The following is a 21,410-nucleotide window of genomic DNA, read 5'->3' as shown; positions in this document are numbered from 1 at the left end:
ACGGTTCAATAGAACTGTCGGCGATATGTCAAGGTACCTCGTAGAGGCCACTGAGCAGCTGAGAAAAGTTAAATAATGAAATGTTGTTGTTACTCACTGTCAACAGGATATCACTGAGTTTACAGCTCCCAGTTGTCACTTGAGGAATAACTCGGGTTATTGTGCAGCCTGTTTGCACTATCGTTAGGTCACGGTTAAACATTAGGTGAAAGGGAAATACTCGACAGAACGTCGCAGGGCTGACCTTTGGTTCTAGAAAAATATTGCGATAATTACGCAATTTTTTTACGATTCTGTTATTCAAGTTTATTTGAAATTGATTGATAATTGTTTTGATTTAGTGCTGGAGGCAGATAGAATAAATTTGAATGATAAAGAATTTTTTTCCTTCAAGTTTCAATAACAGCAAGTAACTCAATTAAAAGCTTTACCAACTGATAACGTCTCCAACTCAGCTGTGATGGGTTTGGTGGTGACCCCAGGAGCTGAGGTATCCGTTATCAAAAATTGGACGTGATCGCACTCATCCTTGGTCTTGAGTATTTGCATGTCAACGTCCGTTCCGTGTAATTTCTTGGCTACAGTCTGGGGATTTATAGGACCAATCGATTTTTATTCTCATCCCGGACTTCATTTACCTGTGCTAGACCTACTTTGACTATTCCAATGACAATGTGCTCCAGGCCCGGGCGATCTGAGTAGTAGTGCAGGACGAGGGCCCCGTCCTCGGGTCTCTCTGTGCAACGGAACGAGGGTGCTCTCATCCCGGGGTAGAGGGTGCCCAAGTGGTCATGGAGAGCATCCAAATTCTGGAGGAGTATCGTTCATGCATAATTGTGGTTGTTGCGATAATAATTCAATTAAATCACACTCGGAAACCATCAATATTAGAGGAATTAATTTGGGGAATTAATTACTGGTCTCTAAGTACTAGTAGAATTGAGTACAACTTAATTGGAAGCACAATTTTTCCGCCTTTCCCTCGCAATTGTACCTTCAAAATCAGTTCAATCACAAGTGAGACTGTTTTTTGTCCCCGCAATTCATTGATTACATTTTATCAATTGATTAATTTTTTGAAAATTGGATTAACTATCTGGAAGATCGAGTTAATCGCTTCACATTCGTCACAAATGATGAAAAATTCCTAGCCAATTATACCCAACTAACCAGTACCCTCAACCCATTGAAACAAATGGCACGAAAAATATTCGTTATCACAAAATCGTTGAATTTAATTGATTTAATTGGATTTATTTATTTATTCTCCGGTTGAGTGGTGAACTGCCTGGGGGGGAAAGACCATGAATTTCATCCCCCTCATTCTGCAAATAACACAGGGAGCCACGTAAATCATCATTTATTTTTCTCTGATTGGTCTAGTTACTCTTGACATGTTTCCACTCGGCATTGTGCAGCCGCTATAAGGAAATTGGATGAAATAATCCGATTCGTATCCTCTCCACCGCGATGTTTCATTCCTGGTGATTTACTTCCAGATTTAGATTCCCAGAGAAAGCCAAGGGTGGAGAAGGGATGGAAAGGAGATAGTGAGGAGAAAGAAAAGAGGGAAATTCAATCTCCAAACGGTCGTCTATTTGACTTGTATATGTATAAGAATTCCGTAACCACCGGAGGGTGGTATCTGGTTCTCAAATCTCCCTCATGGTTTTTCCTCCCCCTCCCCCTACCACTCACCAGATATATGGATTCAATACAATTACGAGAGGGGCTCGATAACGGGGAAAAAATCTGTTTAAAGTCATGATATTCTGTCCACTCCTCGCGGATTTCCAATATCGCAAAAATATTTCTTTTTAAAATTTGACGATGGCATTCCTTGGACAGATTTTTCGTCCGTCCCGAGGGGGAGAGGAATTTTTTATAAAAATTATCCTATCGTCCATATCCAGGGGAATAGCGCGTACTTGAGTTTTAAATTTATTACCTGGAGGAAATCGCGAGGAGTCGCACCCAGGACCTGGAGGATTTTATCATACCCTGAGTCCTGGCAGAACTCGAAGAACATGCGGCCAAAGAGCTCGAGAATTTGATTTGCTGGAATTTCTGAAAGTTCACGAAAAAAATGGATAATCACTACCTGAACATTAAAAATTCAAGAGTAATTATTTCTTGGAACGGAAAATTTAAAGAAAAAAAATTTCAGTGTCAAGAGTAGTAATTTGTGTAACCCCCAACAACGGTCACACTCACTGAGCAATTTCTCGGCCGCGGAGATGATGTTATAGGTGATTTCATCGTCATAGATCTGCCGGACAAGGAACTGTCCCTCCATATTGACAGCGGCATCTTTCCTGCGCAGAAAGTGGGAAACATTTTTATGGATTATCTTCGGGATCTCATGCAATACCATCGCCTTCCCTTGGTCCCACACTCAACAATGGTTTACTATTCGGTTTTTGCATCAGAAGATAAACTTGCTCCATAAAAGTTTCCTTCACTGGATCCGAACCAGGCAATATTTGATCAAAGATTTATGGACATGGAAGCTTTAATAGCCCGTGTTACGGCCCATTACTCGAGTAACAATGCCGGAGTGAAATGTCGTTATTTTGGAATATCAGTGTGCAAACCGTAAAACATTGTTTACTGAGATGATTTTAATTTCAAAACCGGTACAGCCTTGAAGGATCGAATAATTCTTCAATTTGACGATTGAATTTTATTGGAAATGTCAAGTTGTACTACACGAAGAGAATTGTGCAATAAAAAGTATGAGATAAGAGTCGTAAAAATTACGTCTTCCAAGCTAATCGGGAGGAACATCACAGTCATTGAGAATTATGAGTCAGAACTGAAATTGACTGACGGTTTAAGGATTATCTTATTCCATTTTTTCTGGCCACTACGTGTATAATGATATAATGATAACTAAATATTTTTCTTCGTGTGATAGAACAATGTAATCGCTGTTGACAAAGCTCCTTCATTACCCCGACAATTCCTTAATAGTTAACGTACAATATAAATAATTAAAAAGTCTTGCTAATGGTAGCGCAATCGTCAGTTTCTACCTGAGGTGCCAGTCACGAAGGCAAATGGTCTAAACATATAATACCTCCCATCAACTTTTAAGACTAGATAGGGGAACATTGTTGAAAGGGGCGGGGTGGAGATGGGAGGGTGGTGAAAGCTGCTTAGTGGAACTGCGTCATTATAATGACAGAGGCATTATTCAAAGGAACATACAGGAGAGTTCTACTTCTATCGTATAAAATACGAAACCCACTCCATAAGATACCCGTCTAAACCGCCAACGAGGGCAGTTGTACGTCAACTCCTCCCACTCATTGGGGATATACCTTCCCAAAGAGAGATTTTTTTCCTCTAACCCTCACAAAAGATGCCAGAAATCATAATTATGCTCTTGACAAAAATATATTTATTTTCTTAATGGACTGGCACTTATTCCTGCCTCAGGTTTAATCCGAAAACCCCTTTCACCCTTCCACTTTCATCTCTTTGTCCTTTTGCGACGAGAAAGGAGAGGAGATTTATAGATATTGGGGCAATGCAGATCATAACGGTCGTGCGAAGAAAAAATGAGGGAAAAAATCTTTTCATGAAGAAGCCTCGGGTATCGCGCGAGATAAACCTCCGGAACGAAATAGGCCTTCTCTTGTCTGGTACAGGGAGAGCTGCATTAATTATTTATCGGAATTTATGCCGAGGGTAGGCGAGTTTATGAGTTTTCTCGGTGGGCTTCATTCGCTGGGTAATTTCCACTGACCTTACAACACAATTACGGCGGCCACCTTCGCCCCATTGTTGCCGCATCAGTTATAATTTAATTCACTTTTTGTACATTCGATTCATTAACGTAATGTGGGAATAAACACGTGAAAGAGGCAGTTAGGATTTTTTTAGTTTGTCTTTGTGCACGTATTTCTTTTTAAATTTTCTCGTTGAATTATTTCGCAGAAATTTTGAGAAATCAGCCATTAATTCTTGCTTTTTGCCTAGTCATCCAATCGCTTGTCAGTCAAATTCTCCCTGAACCCTCCACGAGACACGGAGACTCCCCGCAACGAACCAGACCACACCAACCCTCTCTTTCGTAAACGAGGCCCGAGTATCGAGTCCATTAACCGGAAAATCAATCGATGTTGGTGGTCACACGAGCCCCGCAATGATCGCTACCTAATGGCCACCGGGGAGTTAAATTCGCCTTGAGCATCGGCCGCGGGAAAACTAGATTTTCATCGTTATCTCATGCCACCGTGGAAGCCGTGAGACTCCGCAAAGTGTCCCAGATACAAAGTGAAAAAAAATATCCACCGGGGAGAAAATAGAACTTTTCATTGAATAATCACCTCCACGTGGGCACGTGAGTGCACGCGTCGAGTGCAGAAGCACTCAGCAAGTACTCAACCCCCAAAACCCCTGATATATAGCAACAGAATACAGAAAAATTTCTCATGAATAATATTTCTCGCGTGAAAAGTCGACACCACTTAAAACTCACACATTAATTACAGTTGCAGTTTGATGAGAATTACAATTTAATATTTATTATACGGGGAAATGGTTACATACTTTATTGCCTCCCATGTCTCGTTGTTGAACGTCTTCACAACCAAGAGCTCCAGGGCATAATTCACAAATCCGTACTGCGCATGTAACCAATGAATTTATTAACATTAGTCCACTGTAATAAAGCAAGTAGTTCCAACTTTAACATACAGGCGTATTATAATGCCTTCTTCCTACGACTCGTACTAGAATTTTTATGGAAAGTTCGCCTCCGTGCAGTGGTTAAGTCAACGAATAGGCGTACATTTATTCAACTATTAAAAATGTTGAGAAATTCAGGGATTAATTGGTGAATAATGAACTCAAATTGTAGCTACTTTGGCTCTGTCAAAAACATTGAGGCTGTTTACTAGAAATTCGCGAACCAATTTCCTCGCAAATGCAGGTTCTACCCATTATTTTTTATTTAACATCAACAACTGAACATACCATGATCGACAGCGAGAGCAGTTGTCCGGTTGTCAGCTCTCACAATAATTATCATTCCATTCTAATGGCCATTTGGTCAGCAACTCGTTGGTGGGGGTGACTCGAGGACTTTTATAAAAGACAAAAACGTGTTTACCTCATGCACACGAGACGCGTACTGCAAGCGACTCGACTGCTCGCACCAGACGATAAGTATCGATTTTGCCACCGAGCCAATGGCGCCACCTGGACTCTCCTCCGGAACGAAAAGCTTTTTCTCCCTCTTTGGTGCATTCTCTCCCTCCGTACGACCCTGCGCTGGAGTACATGGAACGTAGTGCTGGTACCTATGTAGTAAGACCGAGTGCCGAGATGTACCCGCTCCGTACGATTTTCTTCTTTTGCTTTTGGGAGTTGCTTTAGGCCATCACCAAAAATTAGTGTTCCTTTGTAACACTTGGATGTTCCACTGTTTTTATTATCACTTTGTGTTGGAGGGCCAGGAATGCTAGAGGGGATAAGATGCTTTCGTGGGTGTATATTCAATTTCAGGAATTAGAGCTTTTCGCAGCCGATTCGAAGCCCTGTAATCCTCCATTCAGCCCTCGGATTCTTCGTTAAAAATAATATTCGATGCACACTGACAGTTTGCATTATATATTTTTTATTACTTGATATTTCAATCGCATATTCCGATAATTTGATTCGAAGGAGCGAAGCAAAATTTCTACGAGCGATTTGAAAACCATCGGAATCGCCCCGAGATTCGCCGCAGAAAATTTAAAACGATTAAAAATTCAGTCACGTCTCTCTTTTTATTTCCCCGACTAATAGTAGTTTTGATTGCTTCCCCAGAATTCAATGGTCCATGAATTGCGAGAACAAAGGCTAAACATTCGCCCCAATAAAACCACGGTAATGTGCTCGAATGCACCGTGAAAATTTAACGAGTAGAAAAATTCTCTCGGTATAGAATCTGGAAGAGAAACCCCGGGAAAAAAACAAATGAAAGCAAAATATGAGGGCAGAGAAGAAAACGATGAGAGGAAACTCAGAAGGCACAATTTCTTTCCATCCCCCAGAGGGGGAATATTTGAAGGGGGGGTCACAAAAGAGTTGAGTCTTTCTGTTGGAGTTTGCCGAGGCGCAAGAGAGCTTCGGTAATCCATTATTTAGTGGTGACCCGGTTTTAAGTTTATTCCGACGAGAAAAGAGGGGTGTGCTTTGTGCGGAAGGAAAAACACATTCAGATAGCTGAGGCGTAACCAAGACGAGAAAATAAAAGACGAAAGGGGCAGAAAACTGAGAATGAAGACGCCTTCGTGCGGCGGTCAAAGCAATCGGACTGAAGGTGCATTAATTTTTGTCTATAAAATACACATAACAAATAATTTATTTAGAAGAAGAATTTCTATTAGAAATATTGCTCTGTGTGCACCAAAAAAGGTGTCATAATTTCCCTGCTCAAAAAAGCTGTCGGCTGTAGCCCGCGGGTTATATTTTCTTACAAAATTCTTCTCTAGACTTCATAACTCCCGTGTGGATGGGTATATTCTTCCGATTTACTTCCACAAACGATAAAATACCGCTCGCCTACATCACTGAGATGTTGAACATGGCTGAGTGGACCCTCGGGAATAATTAAAAAGAAAACTCACGTCTGCGGTTTATTTCCAGCAAGAGTTTCCACCGGTCTTTCTATTTATTTTTTTCCACCCTCTCGTTACATGTCCCGTTGGTCGAATCGGGGTCATCGTGGGGTAGTGTACGTACCGGGGTCACTACTTGCTCTCACCCACCCCCTATCCCTCCTCGTTCCTATTTCCTTGTCCAGCGGCGCACACTTCAATAGAATGATTTTTCTCAGCTGATAGAAAAAGGAAAAATCCATCTGAATCTATTCCAATGGACTATTCAGGGTTGTATACCCTTTCTTTCTCGGGAACTGAGGGAAATACGAGGAGAAAGAGAAAAGGTTGAATAATAACAATAGGGTTTCTATCTCGCTCAACGCTGGAAACGCTTCACGTACGAGTTAGGGATGCTTTTACAGCGAAGGGAAGGATAAAGCTATTTTCAGGTAAGTGCTTTTCGTGTCCATTCAGGATACTTTACAATTTCCATCGCATAGTGTGTAACTACACTGCTTGCGGATATTTTCCACTCCTGGTAAACAATTTTCACACTCGAGAAACGCTCAATAAAAAATTAATTATCACTAAAATATATTAAAAATTCATTCTGGGACACCGTTTCGTTCTGAGAACAATTACCAGACGTACTGAAATTTTCACATCATATAAAACGAAAATGTTATGAAAGTCTCGGAATTTTTGAGGAGCTGACAGTAATTTTTCTATAATCTCATATAAAAATTCAAGTTCATTGGGTAATTTTTCCCTGGACGACCTAGAATTATTAAATTTTTCTCTCTCTCTGGGTAGTGGGAATTCTTTTCCTGTTTCAGAGAAGTTTATTATCCCTCGAGCCGGGTTCATGTAAGTTTTATAACGCTTTTCAACACATTTTTCTTCGGTGACTTGTGAATTAATGACGGGGGTGAATTTTTAACCGGTTGGTGGAGAAAAAAAATTGACCTATCTGGGTGATCTATTCTCGATCGCTTGGAGAGTCACGACTTTTCACTGGATCTCGGTAATATCTGAACATCCATCAGCGATATGATCGGGGAATTAAGAAATCAGGGGGAAGTTGGAGGTTTATATTGATGGGAAATTTGATTTATGGGAGAGTACAATTATTGGGTATTGAAATATTTTATGCGAGGCTTCAATTTCATGGTTATTTCCGGGTACTATTGGGGGATGTAATTCCAATTAACTCGAGTAACTCGAGATTATTCTTTATATTTTCTAAGGGTGAAGCTTTTTTTTATGGGAAGAACCATTAGCCTATCCAACATTTTACAAGCAATATAAACATCTCTGGGTGGTAAATTTTCCATCCACTAAGTAAATTTGATTGGAGAAATTCATGTTTATTCTTGGAATGCAATAAATGTTGAACGGCTCTTCTCACTGAGATTTTCCTGCGAACAACAAACTCGAAATGAAGCCCGTTCTGTGGGTTTACTACCTCACTGCAGATTTCTTCACTCTTCAACTGGAAATCCAATTTCTGATGGAATATCAATGTTCATTTACTTACAAAAATCACGTCTTCTCAAATTTCCAACGTAAAGTTTACGAGCGGTTCTGTGTAGTAAAATGGGAAAGCATGCATGACGAAGGCAGTGGTACTCCATGTGGCGTACATGTAGGGCACATGGGGTGGTAATAGACTGTATGTCTTGTACATGAAGCGAGTACATGTCCAATGAGAAATGATGGATGGAATTGCTACAAGACATTAAAAGTAGTGACGCTATTTAGCATGTTTTTCACTGGCATTTGTGATGGCACTAAAAAATATAGAAAAATGGGAGCGAAGTTTGGAGAACTCACATGTTGGTGAGCATTATGGGAATGTAAAATCAATTTTGGAAAAATTTACAGCTTCAATTTCTGGTGAACTCCTGGGGAAGTCATAATTTCCTCAATTAATTCCCTTCGAAACTTTTCCGCTCTCAGTTTTAATAAGAAAATCATGATGAAGACCCACAAACCGTTTGACAACTGAATTTCTATCGATAAAACTTAGCAAATAAACTACCGAGAAAAGTGGGAGTGTCTTGTTGGTGAATTTTCGTCAGCAATAACGAAAATGTGTGACCATAAAACCTGAGTTGACGATGTCCCCAGTGTATTGTCAGTAGGAATGTTGCTCCTCCACAAACTGTCTATGGTCCCTGCATTCTCCAGGGGAGAACCGATGGACGGAACGGAAACAGTTGTGCATGTACGTGCCTCGCGAGGTGGCCCGAGATGGTGGATGGTTTAGAAATGGGAGGCAGAGAGGTGGACAGGAGGAGGGTTATCGATTTCGGTGATGGAATTGCATTTGTGCAGTTGAGGCCTGGTGGTGGTTTAGTTGGAAGCAAGTTGATAATTACCAGGGCACACATCCAGAGGTTAACTGTTTCACTATCAAGGAAGATCGTTAGTTCATTTCAAAACTGAAATTGCGGTGAACAATTTATTCTCGGATGATGGTAATGAGGAAGGAGGTGAACTATAGCACATATCATTTTCGATTTTTACCTGAAATTTTAGCAGTAATTTTCTCGCCGCGTATGACCTTCTCGCTTTAAGAAATAGTAAAAGTAGCTTTCTGGCATTTACGACCTTTTGCTTTCAAGCACGCGATACGTAATTAACGATAATCAACAGCAAAGTAGTACAATTTGGATACCTTAATGGAATGAGACTTCACCCTCTTCTATTTCCTCCTGTTTATTCATGAATTTTTCCTGCGGAATCTATTACATCACGCGATAAACCCATATGGATTATTCTAATCAGATGCTATGCGTTGTAGTCGTCAACTCTAAAGTGTCCAATGCGGTCTATTCATGAATTATGCCATTGGTACCGAAACGAGTGAATTTCATAATCACCAGAATGTGACAAATCCTGTTATTCCGTCAGCCCAGCTCCGTAGACCGTGCATGATTGGGAATAATTGATAACAACGGTGTCCACTAATTTCAACATTTTGATAGAGCGTACTGCAATTTTCTGCCTTACGGAGCGGAAAATATAATAGTGCGTGCGAATAGTGAAATTTTCGGTAAATAGTGGAAACAATTTGAGCTTTCAACTCTACCGATGACTGCAAGGATGTCCTGGCCGTATATTCTAATTATCTCATGTTTCAGGCATTTACTTTGGTCTATTTTTTGAGGGTCGCAAACATCATTAGAAATAATGATATCATTATCATAACCTTAATCGCATTAGGAATAACCCAATACCCGTTACGATGAATTTATAATTCCGATAGAACAACCCTCTGACCCCCCCACCCTTATTGCGCCAACGCAACTGATTATATTATACGATATATAGGGAATGTTCCAATTCCCCCGCACTGGGAATATCCCCAAGATGTTATCAAATGTGCGCATCAACGGAAAATAGTGTAATGAGAAAAGCGCTCAGGTTGATGGTGGACGCAAGTGGATAGGGAAGAGCTATGGGCGGACTGTGTGTACCTGTAAAACTGTGTACACGAAGTGAGGGTATGATACGTGTCGGCGTGCCGGTGGGTGTGAAACCGAAGCCCTCTGGGGCATATTGCCGTCACGTAAACCACTTCATTTTAGCCCTGGGGGAGGTGGGCCACCTTTGATGGAGGGGAGCAGGCAGCTCAGCGAGTCGGTGGAAGGGGGCTGTAAGAAAATTACCGGAATGACGGAGAGGCCACCGGCAAAGGGAATTACTTCAACGACGTTTTCCGAATATTAAAGCGGATGGAGTAAAAAAGTCAGTGTATCGCAATTGTCCACCAATTAGATGAAAAAAGATGCGATATCTCACGGCGTCTTTGAAATTAATTGAAGAAATTGTCATCCACTTGATTAAAGGAAAAGAATAAATGGAATAAATGACTCGCCGCCATTTCTGAATCAAATATCGAACCTCTGACCCGGTAGATTGACACCTCCCCATTGCCCCGCACCGGAGACACTGACGTCTACTGATATCTTGACAGATAACTGTTTTCAGATTGACCGGAGAAAATAGAAATAAATTGCAAGTTAATTGGAATAGCCGCTGAACGGCTGGAAGACGTGGGGACTCATTCAATAGAAAATACCATCACGCTTTCGATATCGACGATGAAGTCGCGGAAGACGTCTCTAGGAGAAAAATCGGCTGATGGCTGTCTGGGTAATGGACGCAATATTATATAGGACGGGAACCCCTTTATTTCAGACTGTTTTTTGCTCTTCTCGTCTGCCACCGATGAGTAGTGGCACATCATATTGATTTTATATCACGAGAATGAGACTCACCCCGGGGATATTTCGCGTATTTATCTCACTCCCGTTTTTCTAATTTTTTTTCATATTTTCCGCTCACTTTGTTCTATCATTTGTTCTCATTGTGCTTCGATTTTTATAATGAAAGGCCACTCGAAGGAGAATGTACTTAGCAGGTGAAGCCGGGGAAAAAGTATAAATGAGAGGGCGGAGGATAGGGGTGGAGGGGGATGGGTGGGTCATCAATTTCACTCCAACAATCTAGTGAAACCTCACGGGATATCCTCTCACCAGTCCACTGGCTCTTCCGGTGGATGTGAAGATTAATATGTAGTTTGAGCGATGTTGGCTGTGTAAGTACGGCAGACCCGCCGCATGTTCGTCATCAACAGGGTAGCTTGGCCCATCAATAATAAGGATCACGTAAGGTTTGACGACGGAAGGCCTTAGCATATCGTTTTGATAGGGTATTATCGAGTCGCGTAATTTTCTTTTATTTTCCCCCCGCGGAAAAAATGTCTCAATGAAAAACGTAAAAAAGTCTCATCAAATTTTTTTTTTATAGAATATTTTCTATGGCATTCAGATAAATTTTATTTAATGCTCTGTATTGATCGCGGATATATTTTTTTTTAATAATTTGTCCTTAACGTGAAGGGAAACACACAAATGAAATTCTTAACTGAATAGTTTACAATTTTTCTGTCAATGGGGGTGAAGTTTTTGGTGTTTTATGATTTTCTAATGGTAATGCTGGGATGTTATCAGGAATGCTTGAGATTCCTCAGATTTGGAACTTCGCCCTTCCGGTAAACTTCCATACTGAAGGGGAGCGATTTAATGAGTCACATGAATTGCATTACACAACAATTCTGTTTATTCCCACAATTATTTACTGACCAGACATCACACTAATAACTTCTTTCCCTGAATGACAATTCATCTGAATGCAGACGTAAATGAGAACTCAAGGGCTGGAGATATATCACCTGAAATTACTCCGTCGGAATATTTATAATTGAGCAGCAATCGAGTGCCGATTAAAGTGATTCTGACTTTTTCCCGAACACCCGAATTCTAAATTGATTTTCGATTCTCCCAATAGAATCACCAAATTCATTCGGTGTCATAAAATTATTTGAATTGCTACGTTAATCTCTATTAAATTGACTCGTAATGATAATTGAATCCGGAAGGGTTTGTTCGGGGGATCGATTTTCAATTCGTAGTAGATATCCCGAAGGGAGGGCGGACGATCAAAAATTTACAGTGTTTGCTGACAATGTCGGTAAATATTTCCCAACAGAATGTAAATATTAGCGCTCATCGAAGAAGATAAATACGGTGCAGTAGGTCATGATGACTGAATCGAAACGCCGATCTGTGAATTCACACAAGACACGAATTAATCGGCAAAATGCTAACCCAAATGTGTCCGTTGACGGGCTATATACGTCGCGATATTGATCACCTACCCGGGTCCAAATAGCCCCCGAGTTACCTATTATTAGGTCACCCATCCGTTAGGATGCAGAACGTTCTATCTTCCTCACAGCATTAAGCGCCTTCTAGATGGCATGTCAAAACGGCTTTCCTTTGACCTATGACATGGCGACGAATGATAGAAGATCATTATTGTGATATTCAAGCGAAATTTATTACAGTCTAATAGGAAATTGAGTCGCGATTTCGATCGATTAATTTCTAGGGGATTAATTTTGATAAATAACTAATTTTAATGTATCATAATCCTCATAACTCCGCCTGAGATGATAAAGGATTAAGTCCCTGAGTATTTGTGATCGTTTCTACGACTGATCTGCAGGGGGGGAGGGGAGGTGGAGGAGGCACTAGTGCAGAATCAACAAGAAGCTCCCTCGTTCAGGGGAAGATCCCCCCTGGTTTGTGTGGGCAGCCGAGATGCCCGGAATCAGTTCAGCTCCGGAGATTATACCGCGATTATATCAGAGATTAAAAAACCGTCGAGTGCGTTTCTCCCGGGTTTAATGAATCGACTGATCTCGAACTACGTGCAGCATCTACCATTAATTCCTGCAGCATATGCAGGTTTTTATTCGGAATTTTTTCAAATAATGGACGCACCGTAAGTGGAATTATTCAGTTTTTAATGAGTGAATCCAACGGGTGAATTCAATTATATGGCTTTGAGGTAATTGAGTTGAGGATTAGCGATAACGGGAGAATTTTAAAGGGCGGTGATATGAGTTTTTTTCTGAAAAATGGGGCGTTCAAATTTTTATTAAATAATTATTCATCGACTCGAGCTCCCAAAAAATTCCCTCCTGGGGAAAAAAATCAGATAGTGTTTTCGGGAGTTGTCCTCGTCGTCAGAATAACAAATCAAATAAAGTTTCAGTCCACCAAGTTACTCGTAACACCCATTAACCATCAATTCTCACCGCAAATGCTTGGTCACTATCACCCAATAATCCCAGCGCTTTGATGAACAAATTTCCGAAAAAAAAATTCTCATTACGAAACAGAAATTAAGTGAATCGCCTTCGTACGAGTGCCGTGAACCCCAAAACTTCTCAATCCTTAATAAATCATATCATCTCACCCCGAAAACAAAACTCATTCTAGCAAAGATATCAGATCAAAACCTCCCCAGAAACATGAAATATCTGTCTGCTCCCTCTCACGCATCCCACAAATAAAAACAATATTCATCCCAATTCATTCTCCATACGTTCGCCTGTTTTTCCCAAAGCCCCTATATATCCTCCCTGCCCACACTCCACCCACACCCACATGGAACTTTTCAGATGCCCAATGCATTGAAACCGAAGCCGAGAGCCAGACCTCGTTGGGGTGACTATCACCGTATTTTTCTTCTCCGTATTCTCGAGTTCACCCCGGAAATTCAAAAAGTTTCCATTTCTCCATTAGAGGATGGTCCAACATCGGACGAGGGCCAATGTTTTTTTGCTTTGTCCACCAAAGGGCAGGATAGGGAGTATACCATTCCAAACTCTACCTCGCTAACGTCGATAACGTTTGACAAAAAAAATCCCGAAGATGAGGCAGGGGAAACCGAGGCAAAATGGACCGAATGTACCTTCACGTTGAATTTGGGAACTCAAGTTGACGAAAGGGTAAAGGGTTTCACCGAAAAAAAGTCCTCCGTGTCCATAAATTGCATGGCAGGTTTCTCGAGAAAGTTTTTCGTTCCCTCCCTGTATCAGCTATAGCTGGTGGGTGCAGGTCGCCCTGAGACCATCTGTTCCCGATGCCCTAGTGTATGTTATGGATGTTTCAGTGAAGTTCATACCCCTCGGAAGTACAACACGATATTGGGTTAGTTGGCAAGGGGTAACTTCATAGAGTTTGGACGTAGTAAGATTACGGATGTAGACATGGGGATGATGGAGGGGCGTGTACATGTGCTGAGAGCCAAATTGAGAGGCTCTTCGACAGCGTCTACTGTAGATACCCGCGGCTGATGCTGGATTCCGACCTTTGATCGTGGTGGAAGTAATTCAATCAGTACTTTCGTGTTGTCTCGGTTACCACGGTATTAATTCGTGCTTAGACGAGCACGTGACCTCACGGCCACGTTGTATACGAATATTTTCTAATTTTGGACATTGATCGAAAGGTTTTATCGCACGAAAGGAGTGAAGGAGACTTTTTTCCCTGATATTCATATTCATAAAAGTATTTTAAAGTAATTAAATTGAGTAATTCAATCAATTTTTGCAATAGACCGGGGATGAATTTCATTTCATTTATCTATCAGTCTCATCGCACTTTTCTTCATAGTATATTTAATCATGTAAACTTTAGAAACATGCAGTGCAGGCGGCAGAATTTTTGTCATCTGCTTGACAGTGAAAACAACTTGTTCCCATCCCTCTACGAAAATTCTAGACCGCGGAGCAGACTAAATATTCATCCACTTTTTTATCTTGTATGAATTTTCTTCAAAAGTTCCTCAACTGCCAAGTTGAACCCAATTTAAAATGCCGGGGAAATTCCGAGAAATTTCCACCACTAGATTTAATGAAAAAAGAAAACCCTAGACGATCGTAACGACAAAATAACGGAGGCAACTCAGCGCGATGTTCTTAAGAAAAACTTGCGAATTTGTTTGCGAGACAGGGGTTGGACCGAGTGATACAGCAGCAGAGAATAACCTACAAGTGCAAATATGTGCCGGTATATAGATATGTTTATCCCGCGGTGAGTGAGTTTTCTTTTCACACGAGAGACCGGACTGATACACAATTTATATCGATTCCGATGGGTCTCCGATACGGAGGTGAGAGAATGGAATTTTTATCATCGTATTTTACGACGGGCGGAGGATCGGCCAACATTTTTGGGGAGGAATTGAGCCGAATAAATACAATAAGGCGAGATATATTCCAAATCCTAACTTTAGTATGTACCATCCATAGGGCCCTTAAAGACCTGATAACTCAAGATTACCTGAGTAAAATGGAATTGATTCACCGAGATAAGAGCAGCAACTGAGTTTTGTAGCTCGTGAGGTTATCATCTCCCTCCCTTTTTCCATGCCGTTACTTCCGTCATCGCCCCTTTCACTATTCTAGAAAGCCTCTTGAAAGGATCCCGGAGTGCGGCTCATTGTCCCCAAGATAGTGTCACCACCGAGGGAGTCCAAAGTAAGAAAAGGAATGTACATGGAAAGAAATTGTCTATAAAAATTCTAGTACAAGGACTGAAAAAAATCCCAAGCCCTTCGTCGTGAAAAAATCTAATCAAATTTCGGGTTTTTTGGAACATTTCCATACAAGCTTGGGAAAAATTCATAAGAGAATTTTTCCAATTATTTAGATATCTCGGGTAACATGGTCCTAACGTACTTTGCATCGAGGATCGAAATAGAGGGCCAATTACCAGAGTCTGAGGGTCGCAAATGAATTTAAAAAACCCGGATGGAACGAGAAAAAGTTTCTGAAAAAATTAAACTTTTGTTGGGTACATTCAACGTCAACTGGGAATGACAGCCATTCACGAAAAAGTTCTCTCGAGGATATTTGGCAAGGTAGTTTTGTACGGTGGTTCCATGTTATCATGGTAGCAAATGTGGACCTTGTCTGGTTTATGATGGTCACTGGTTGACGCTAGAAGTCTCTCGGGCTTTATGCAAATCATATGCAAAACTCCACTGTAAATGTAGCGTATCCCTCAGCCAAGAATTCCCCCCTCCCTCGGACTCACCATCGTCTCTGTAATACTGGTCGTAAATTTTTTTTTATGAGCGTCAAACTCCCAAAGCGAGCGTCTTTATCACACCCGGATAAAATTGCATTTCTACGGTGAATGAGGAAGAGTGTAATGCAGAGCTGTAAATGGCCGGTGAATAAAATTTTTTTTGCGGCGCAGAGTGCAACGGGGATCGGTGTAGGAACGAGAGGGGCTGGGGGGAATTGTATGTATAAAATATGATGACGAATCCAACAAAATTCGTCGGGATGACTGGAGCAGCCACTGTCAGAGCCAATCCACATTCTCGAGTCGAATATAAATTGGAAAGTGGTACGTGACACTTTGGGGGATGTTTGCTGTCGTCATTCAACTTTTTTTCGGTGGAAAAATTTTGGACGGCTGTCGGCCAGTTACAAACTGGGTTAAAATCAGGGACGGCGATTGCCATGACACATTCGAGTGTCACGAGGCGCTGGGGGAGCGCTCTAGGATCGATGGTGATGGACGTTTTGGGTGTTATTAAATGCGCAAAAATCTAATCACTTTGGGGTGGTCATTTGCTGCGTCAATTTCGAGTGATAAATGGATTTGGGCGGTGCGGGGTGGGACTGGGTTATCGGGAGGATTCGGTGATAGAGTAGGCCGTTATTTAAATATATTCGACGGTTGAAATTTGCGGGAAAACATTCCGGGACAAAATTTCCCAATGAATTTTCCTCGAACCTCCCTCGAATTAATTGTCGGGAATTATTTGTGTATAATAATTCCCTCTTTCCAGATAAATTACACGACGATTTCATGCTTTGTTTCAGATTTTTTTTCTCTTCCCTTCCATGCGGTATTCCCAATTCCCTAAATTGGATGCAATCAGTCAACTTTCTGACTTACCCTCCAGCCCCTGTTTTAACTGGACGCTGCAAATCCACTCATCCCCAAGTCGTTCTTTCATCGTCCTCCGTACGTGAGACGTCTTGAGAACAAGTGAGGATGAGACTCGGATTGACAGTTTGTTGGCATTGGTTGAGGGGAACCAGTGGGGAATGCGGAAGGACGGCTGATGGCTGCCATTGAAATTGGGGTCGGTTTCGTTAGCCCTCAACCTCGTTCTCTCCCACCCCGAAGTCCAAGAAAGAGTCCTCACTTGTACCAGACGCCTGCATGAATTACCAGACAAGCTGACCTGTGCAGAAATTTTTTTTGTAAAAATACTATGCACAAAATGGCATATATTAATTTTAAAAATATTTCGATAAAATACGAATTACGATGACGGCTCGTAAATCGAGAATTTTTACTGAATAATTCCTTGCACGAGAGGCCGAGGAAGAGATGAAAAAGCTCGAGGTCTGAAAGTGCACATGAAACGTTTCAGTAAATGGTTTCGATTTTCTAGTGAATCGCTGGGTAATCCCGTGGCACAACCAACCATAAAACCATCTCAATCCGTTCGTCCATCTTGATCACTTCTTTCATCAAGAGTGATGGATCTCTTTCCGACGGCTGGCAAAAGCCGTCCAGTATTCACCTCTTCCTCGTTTCATTCTCTCCAGAGAACTCATTTTTTCCATCCCACAAACTCTAGATTCTCCTCTTGTCTCACACATAAACGTCGGGAGATAGTCGTGGTTAGATAGGACATGGAATAAAAGAACGAATTGTTCGATAAAGTTTGTAGCTATCCGGGTAATAGAACAGGAGGACACAGAGGGCTAGGGAAATCCAGTGACCCGTATCACAAACTTTTCCCCAACGCTGGCAGGGAGCCCATGTGTGTGCAATTAATGTATGAATAAACTGGTGAAGGTCCATGCGGATAAAGAAGCTAATTAGTCAACGTGATGAACCGGAGTTTCATTGTTTAATGTGTTATGTTCCCTATTCGGGACAAGATGAGACGAGAATGACAATTTTCGCTTCTCCCCTTCGCGAGGGGAAGTTGTGGAGAAAATTTTTTCACGATGCACTTCTTCAAATATTCATGCACCCAGTCTACCCGTATAATTCACTTCATTTCCATCGAGCTAAAACACCCCCAGCTAACAATTGAATTCTCTACCCCGCCCCACCCCTCATCATACTTTAAAATTCCCACTGTTCGTATTTACGATAAAATTGTCGATGTCGTTTGGCGTCTCGCCAAGGACTGTTCAATTATTCAAAGTACTCACTCTGCCCTCAAGGTGTTTGGTCTGGGGGAGGTGCGAGGGCAACCGAAGGGGGCCCAGAGGCCAATGAAACCACGGGTGTGTGGCCCCATCGCTTGAAGCAGAGGAGTGGTTCGATTAATTACGCGAAGTATATGAATCCGATAAGGCATGACTACCGATACCACCATCCCTGACACTCCACACATCCCATTGTAAATGGGATTCCCTGTAGAACACCATTATCAACCACTCAATTTCTCCATTAACTAAACGAGGTCAAATACCCAATACAATTCGCCATTCGATTTTCTGGAAGGGTATATCGCGAAGCACATGATTCAGCCAATTTATTTTCACGTTAATTTCGTTGGATATGATTCTAATTTTCTATTATTTTTGGTCGCTCTCTGAGATTAAATATTTAAAATAACAGAACATTGTCGTCTAATATTGGACGACTGATGGACGTGTGTACCATAAATCCTAAATTATTGTGATGAAGAAACAAAACTTAGTTTTGGCATGAGGATATTTTCCATTTCTCTATGTTCGTTTAGTTGTTACAACATCACATTGGAAGTACCTTAAAATAAATTGTACTCCCAACTTAACTGTCACCCTCTTCTCCCCCTTTACACTGGCTGAAATTTCTTGACATTTTAGTAACCGCGTCATCTGAATTTTCGAGGTTGCAAGTTTGCAGTCAAATACCAAACATCTGCAGAATATTTGGTCCTCTCTCTGCTGGAGAGGGTCTACGACGAAGACGAGCGGGAAGGCGGTAAAGAAGCGACTATCTCCCCAGCTGAGTGACTGGGAAGAGGCCACTTTACCTGCATCAATGAGAATAAAATAGAACAGCAAAATCCTCGACTCCGCTGACTTGACCTGAAGTGCGTTTATTAATGGACCTTAAATTTTAGATATTTTCTTTCCGCCTCTTGGCTTGTTTCCCGTATTTTGTCCCCTCCATCACTCCACTCATTTCCGGAATTTCTCCTCTAGCCGGAGTAATAACACACTTTATGAGCAAGGATTCTTCGAAGCTGGGGAGGATGACAGGAAAAGTGGAATTTCATTTTATCCTTGAGGAAAGTTCAGGGATCACAGAATGAAGTGGATTTTTAATTTAAAAAAGTGGGTGGGTTGATTCCGAAGACATGCGTGGGTCGAAATTCTGAGTAAGGGGTAGTAATGACAGAGAGGGTCCACACGTGGTGTTCACTGGTTTTTATTGGAGGGTTCAAGAGGAAATGTGAATAGGTCGTTAGGCTCTTTAAAAAATTGAACGAAAGTTTTCGAAATTTACTTTTGAAATAAATATTTAAAATTTTCTCTCAACTATTCCTCCAAAATGCATTTTCTGGCATGAAAATGTTATGAAACAATAACAACATTCATTCAATGAGGAGAACAATTCCAATTCCAAACAAAAAAGTTAATATCGACAGTGTAAAATCGCATCGGCGCTCTCTAACAAATTAATTTTATTCCTGGAATATTTTCCCTCTGCGATTACAACCTTTTCCATGTGTACAAAGAATGAAAGAGTAAAACTTTTTCATTCACTCCCCAAACAAGTAGAAAAATAAAATAAAATGGAGAAAGTAATTTCTGTTCTGCCATACTTTTCCATGCAGAAACCAATTGATAGTATTCATAATGGCCCCTGTTTCCCACCCCCATATCTCATCGGTCGTATTTTTCCCCGCCGTTACCCCTATTTTCATCAATTTTTTTTTCCATATTCCGAGTACCAAACAGAGAAAATGGACGAGAAAAAAAAACGTATCGAATTGGAATAAAATTCCCCAACCGTCGCAACGAGGCAAACCATCAGAGCGAGAAGAAATGCCAGCGCACGAGAGCTTTTCCCAATTTTCTTGTATACGACACGCTATCTCATTCTGTCCTGCCTCCTCCATTTCCGCTGTCCATTTGCCGTTTTTCTCCCAGAAAATGACAGCGATCGATCGCCTAATCGCCATATCTATGTCGATGTCATACGATTGAAACTCCTGGTACATAGATGGGCAATAACCATCGGTTGGGCCATTTCATCCATAAAATGCACATGAAACTTCGTTATCAACCCCTTTCCATGCTCCCTAGATCAATCAGCCCCTGATGGACCGCCATCGCCTGTGCGAACTAATTAGCCCCATCCCCCATTCCCTATTTTGCCCCCTCTTACCCTCTCAGAGCCCGCAAAACTCAAGACCCGATAGCTTGAACAAAAGCTGATGACGAAGCCCCTGAAACGTGATAGAAATGGAAAAAAATATATATTCACAAGAGCAGAATAAAACTCCCGAATGACGTGAAAATCACGAGCAACTAATTAGTCGTCGATCGATACCAATGCACCCGGAACGTTATCGGCCCGAATCTCCACGTTTCTCATCAAACTGGGGTAGCAGGCGCCTCTCAAGCGCACTCCAGCTTGAATACAAAGTCCATGGAATCTTCTTTCATTAAGAATTACGTGTGCCAAAGAGTTGGAATTAAAACTCGTACACAAAGCCGCGGGAAATGAGCACGTGATTGGGGTGCGAAAGGCGAGGAAGCCAAAGAATTTGAGGAGTATAGAAGTTCATTGATTGGTTCTGATACTAAGACGTCCTAAACCATTCAAATATTGACGTATTTTTGAATTGTAATACAATTTTGTGGAAAAGCTAGTGAATTTTTCTGGTAATTCCATTTCCGATAATTCTTCTGTCCCATCGTTCCACAAAACTTTGCCCCGCAGTAGAAAAATAACACGAAGAGAATATCAAAAGTTTCCTCCTCGTACCCTCGGAGCGTTCAAATATGCAGATGAACATGCAGATGGGATCGAGGTCCCGTCAAGTCCTCCACAACCACGAGACACCTCCCTTGATCCAGTGTGGACCTGTGAGCATAGCCTCGTGAAAAAACCGCGTCAGAAAAGGAAAAACAGCCAAACAAAAAGATGAAAATTGGGACAGGCTTTTCCGACACTTCAGGACACCTGGAAGCTCGAAAGAATAAGAACAAAACACAAGCCCGGGATGAAAAAGGGGGGTTAAATTGCTGAAGTGCAAGGGTGAGGAGCACGTTCTCGCGTGTGCTCATAGAAGTCACGCGGGGCTATTTCACAGTAGTAGAGGTGTCTCTTTGCGTCTGTAATAGTACCACCTGAACTCTCCCCACCAATTCCCTTGTTCATCCCCCCCTGCAGCATTGGGCTCAGTGTC

General features: G+C 41.5%; 1 protein-coding gene across 1 annotated transcript in view; it reads right to left on the bottom strand.

Annotated features, from left to right (window-relative positions):
- LOC135170560 (guanylate cyclase soluble subunit beta-1) overlaps positions 1-21,410 on the bottom strand; it is a 69,313-nt gene that overhangs the window by 8,571 nt on the left and 39,332 nt on the right. Inside the window, exons 4-11 of the mRNA XM_064136510.1 lie at positions 16,931-17,222; positions 4,984-5,470; positions 4,558-4,631; positions 2,215-2,315; positions 1,949-2,067; positions 654-809; positions 432-585; positions 98-252 (exon numbers count right to left, since the gene is read on the bottom strand). Of these exons, the coding sequence (XP_063992580.1) occupies positions 98-252; positions 432-585; positions 654-809; positions 1,949-2,067; positions 2,215-2,315; positions 4,558-4,631; positions 4,984-4,986 (762 nt within the window). The 5' untranslated portion in view covers positions 4,987-5,470; positions 16,931-17,222. The remainder of the gene's footprint in view (positions 1-97; positions 253-431; positions 586-653; positions 810-1,948; positions 2,068-2,214; positions 2,316-4,557; positions 4,632-4,983; positions 5,471-16,930; positions 17,223-21,410) is intronic.

Source organism: Diachasmimorpha longicaudata, chromosome 17 (assembly GCF_034640455.1).
Source record: "Diachasmimorpha longicaudata isolate KC_UGA_2023 chromosome 17, iyDiaLong2, whole genome shotgun sequence".
Taxonomy (NCBI): Eukaryota; Metazoa; Arthropoda; class Insecta; order Hymenoptera; family Braconidae; genus Diachasmimorpha; species Diachasmimorpha longicaudata.
The sequence above is the reverse complement of the archived record's forward strand: the minus strand, read 5'-3'. Positions and strand labels throughout refer to the sequence as shown.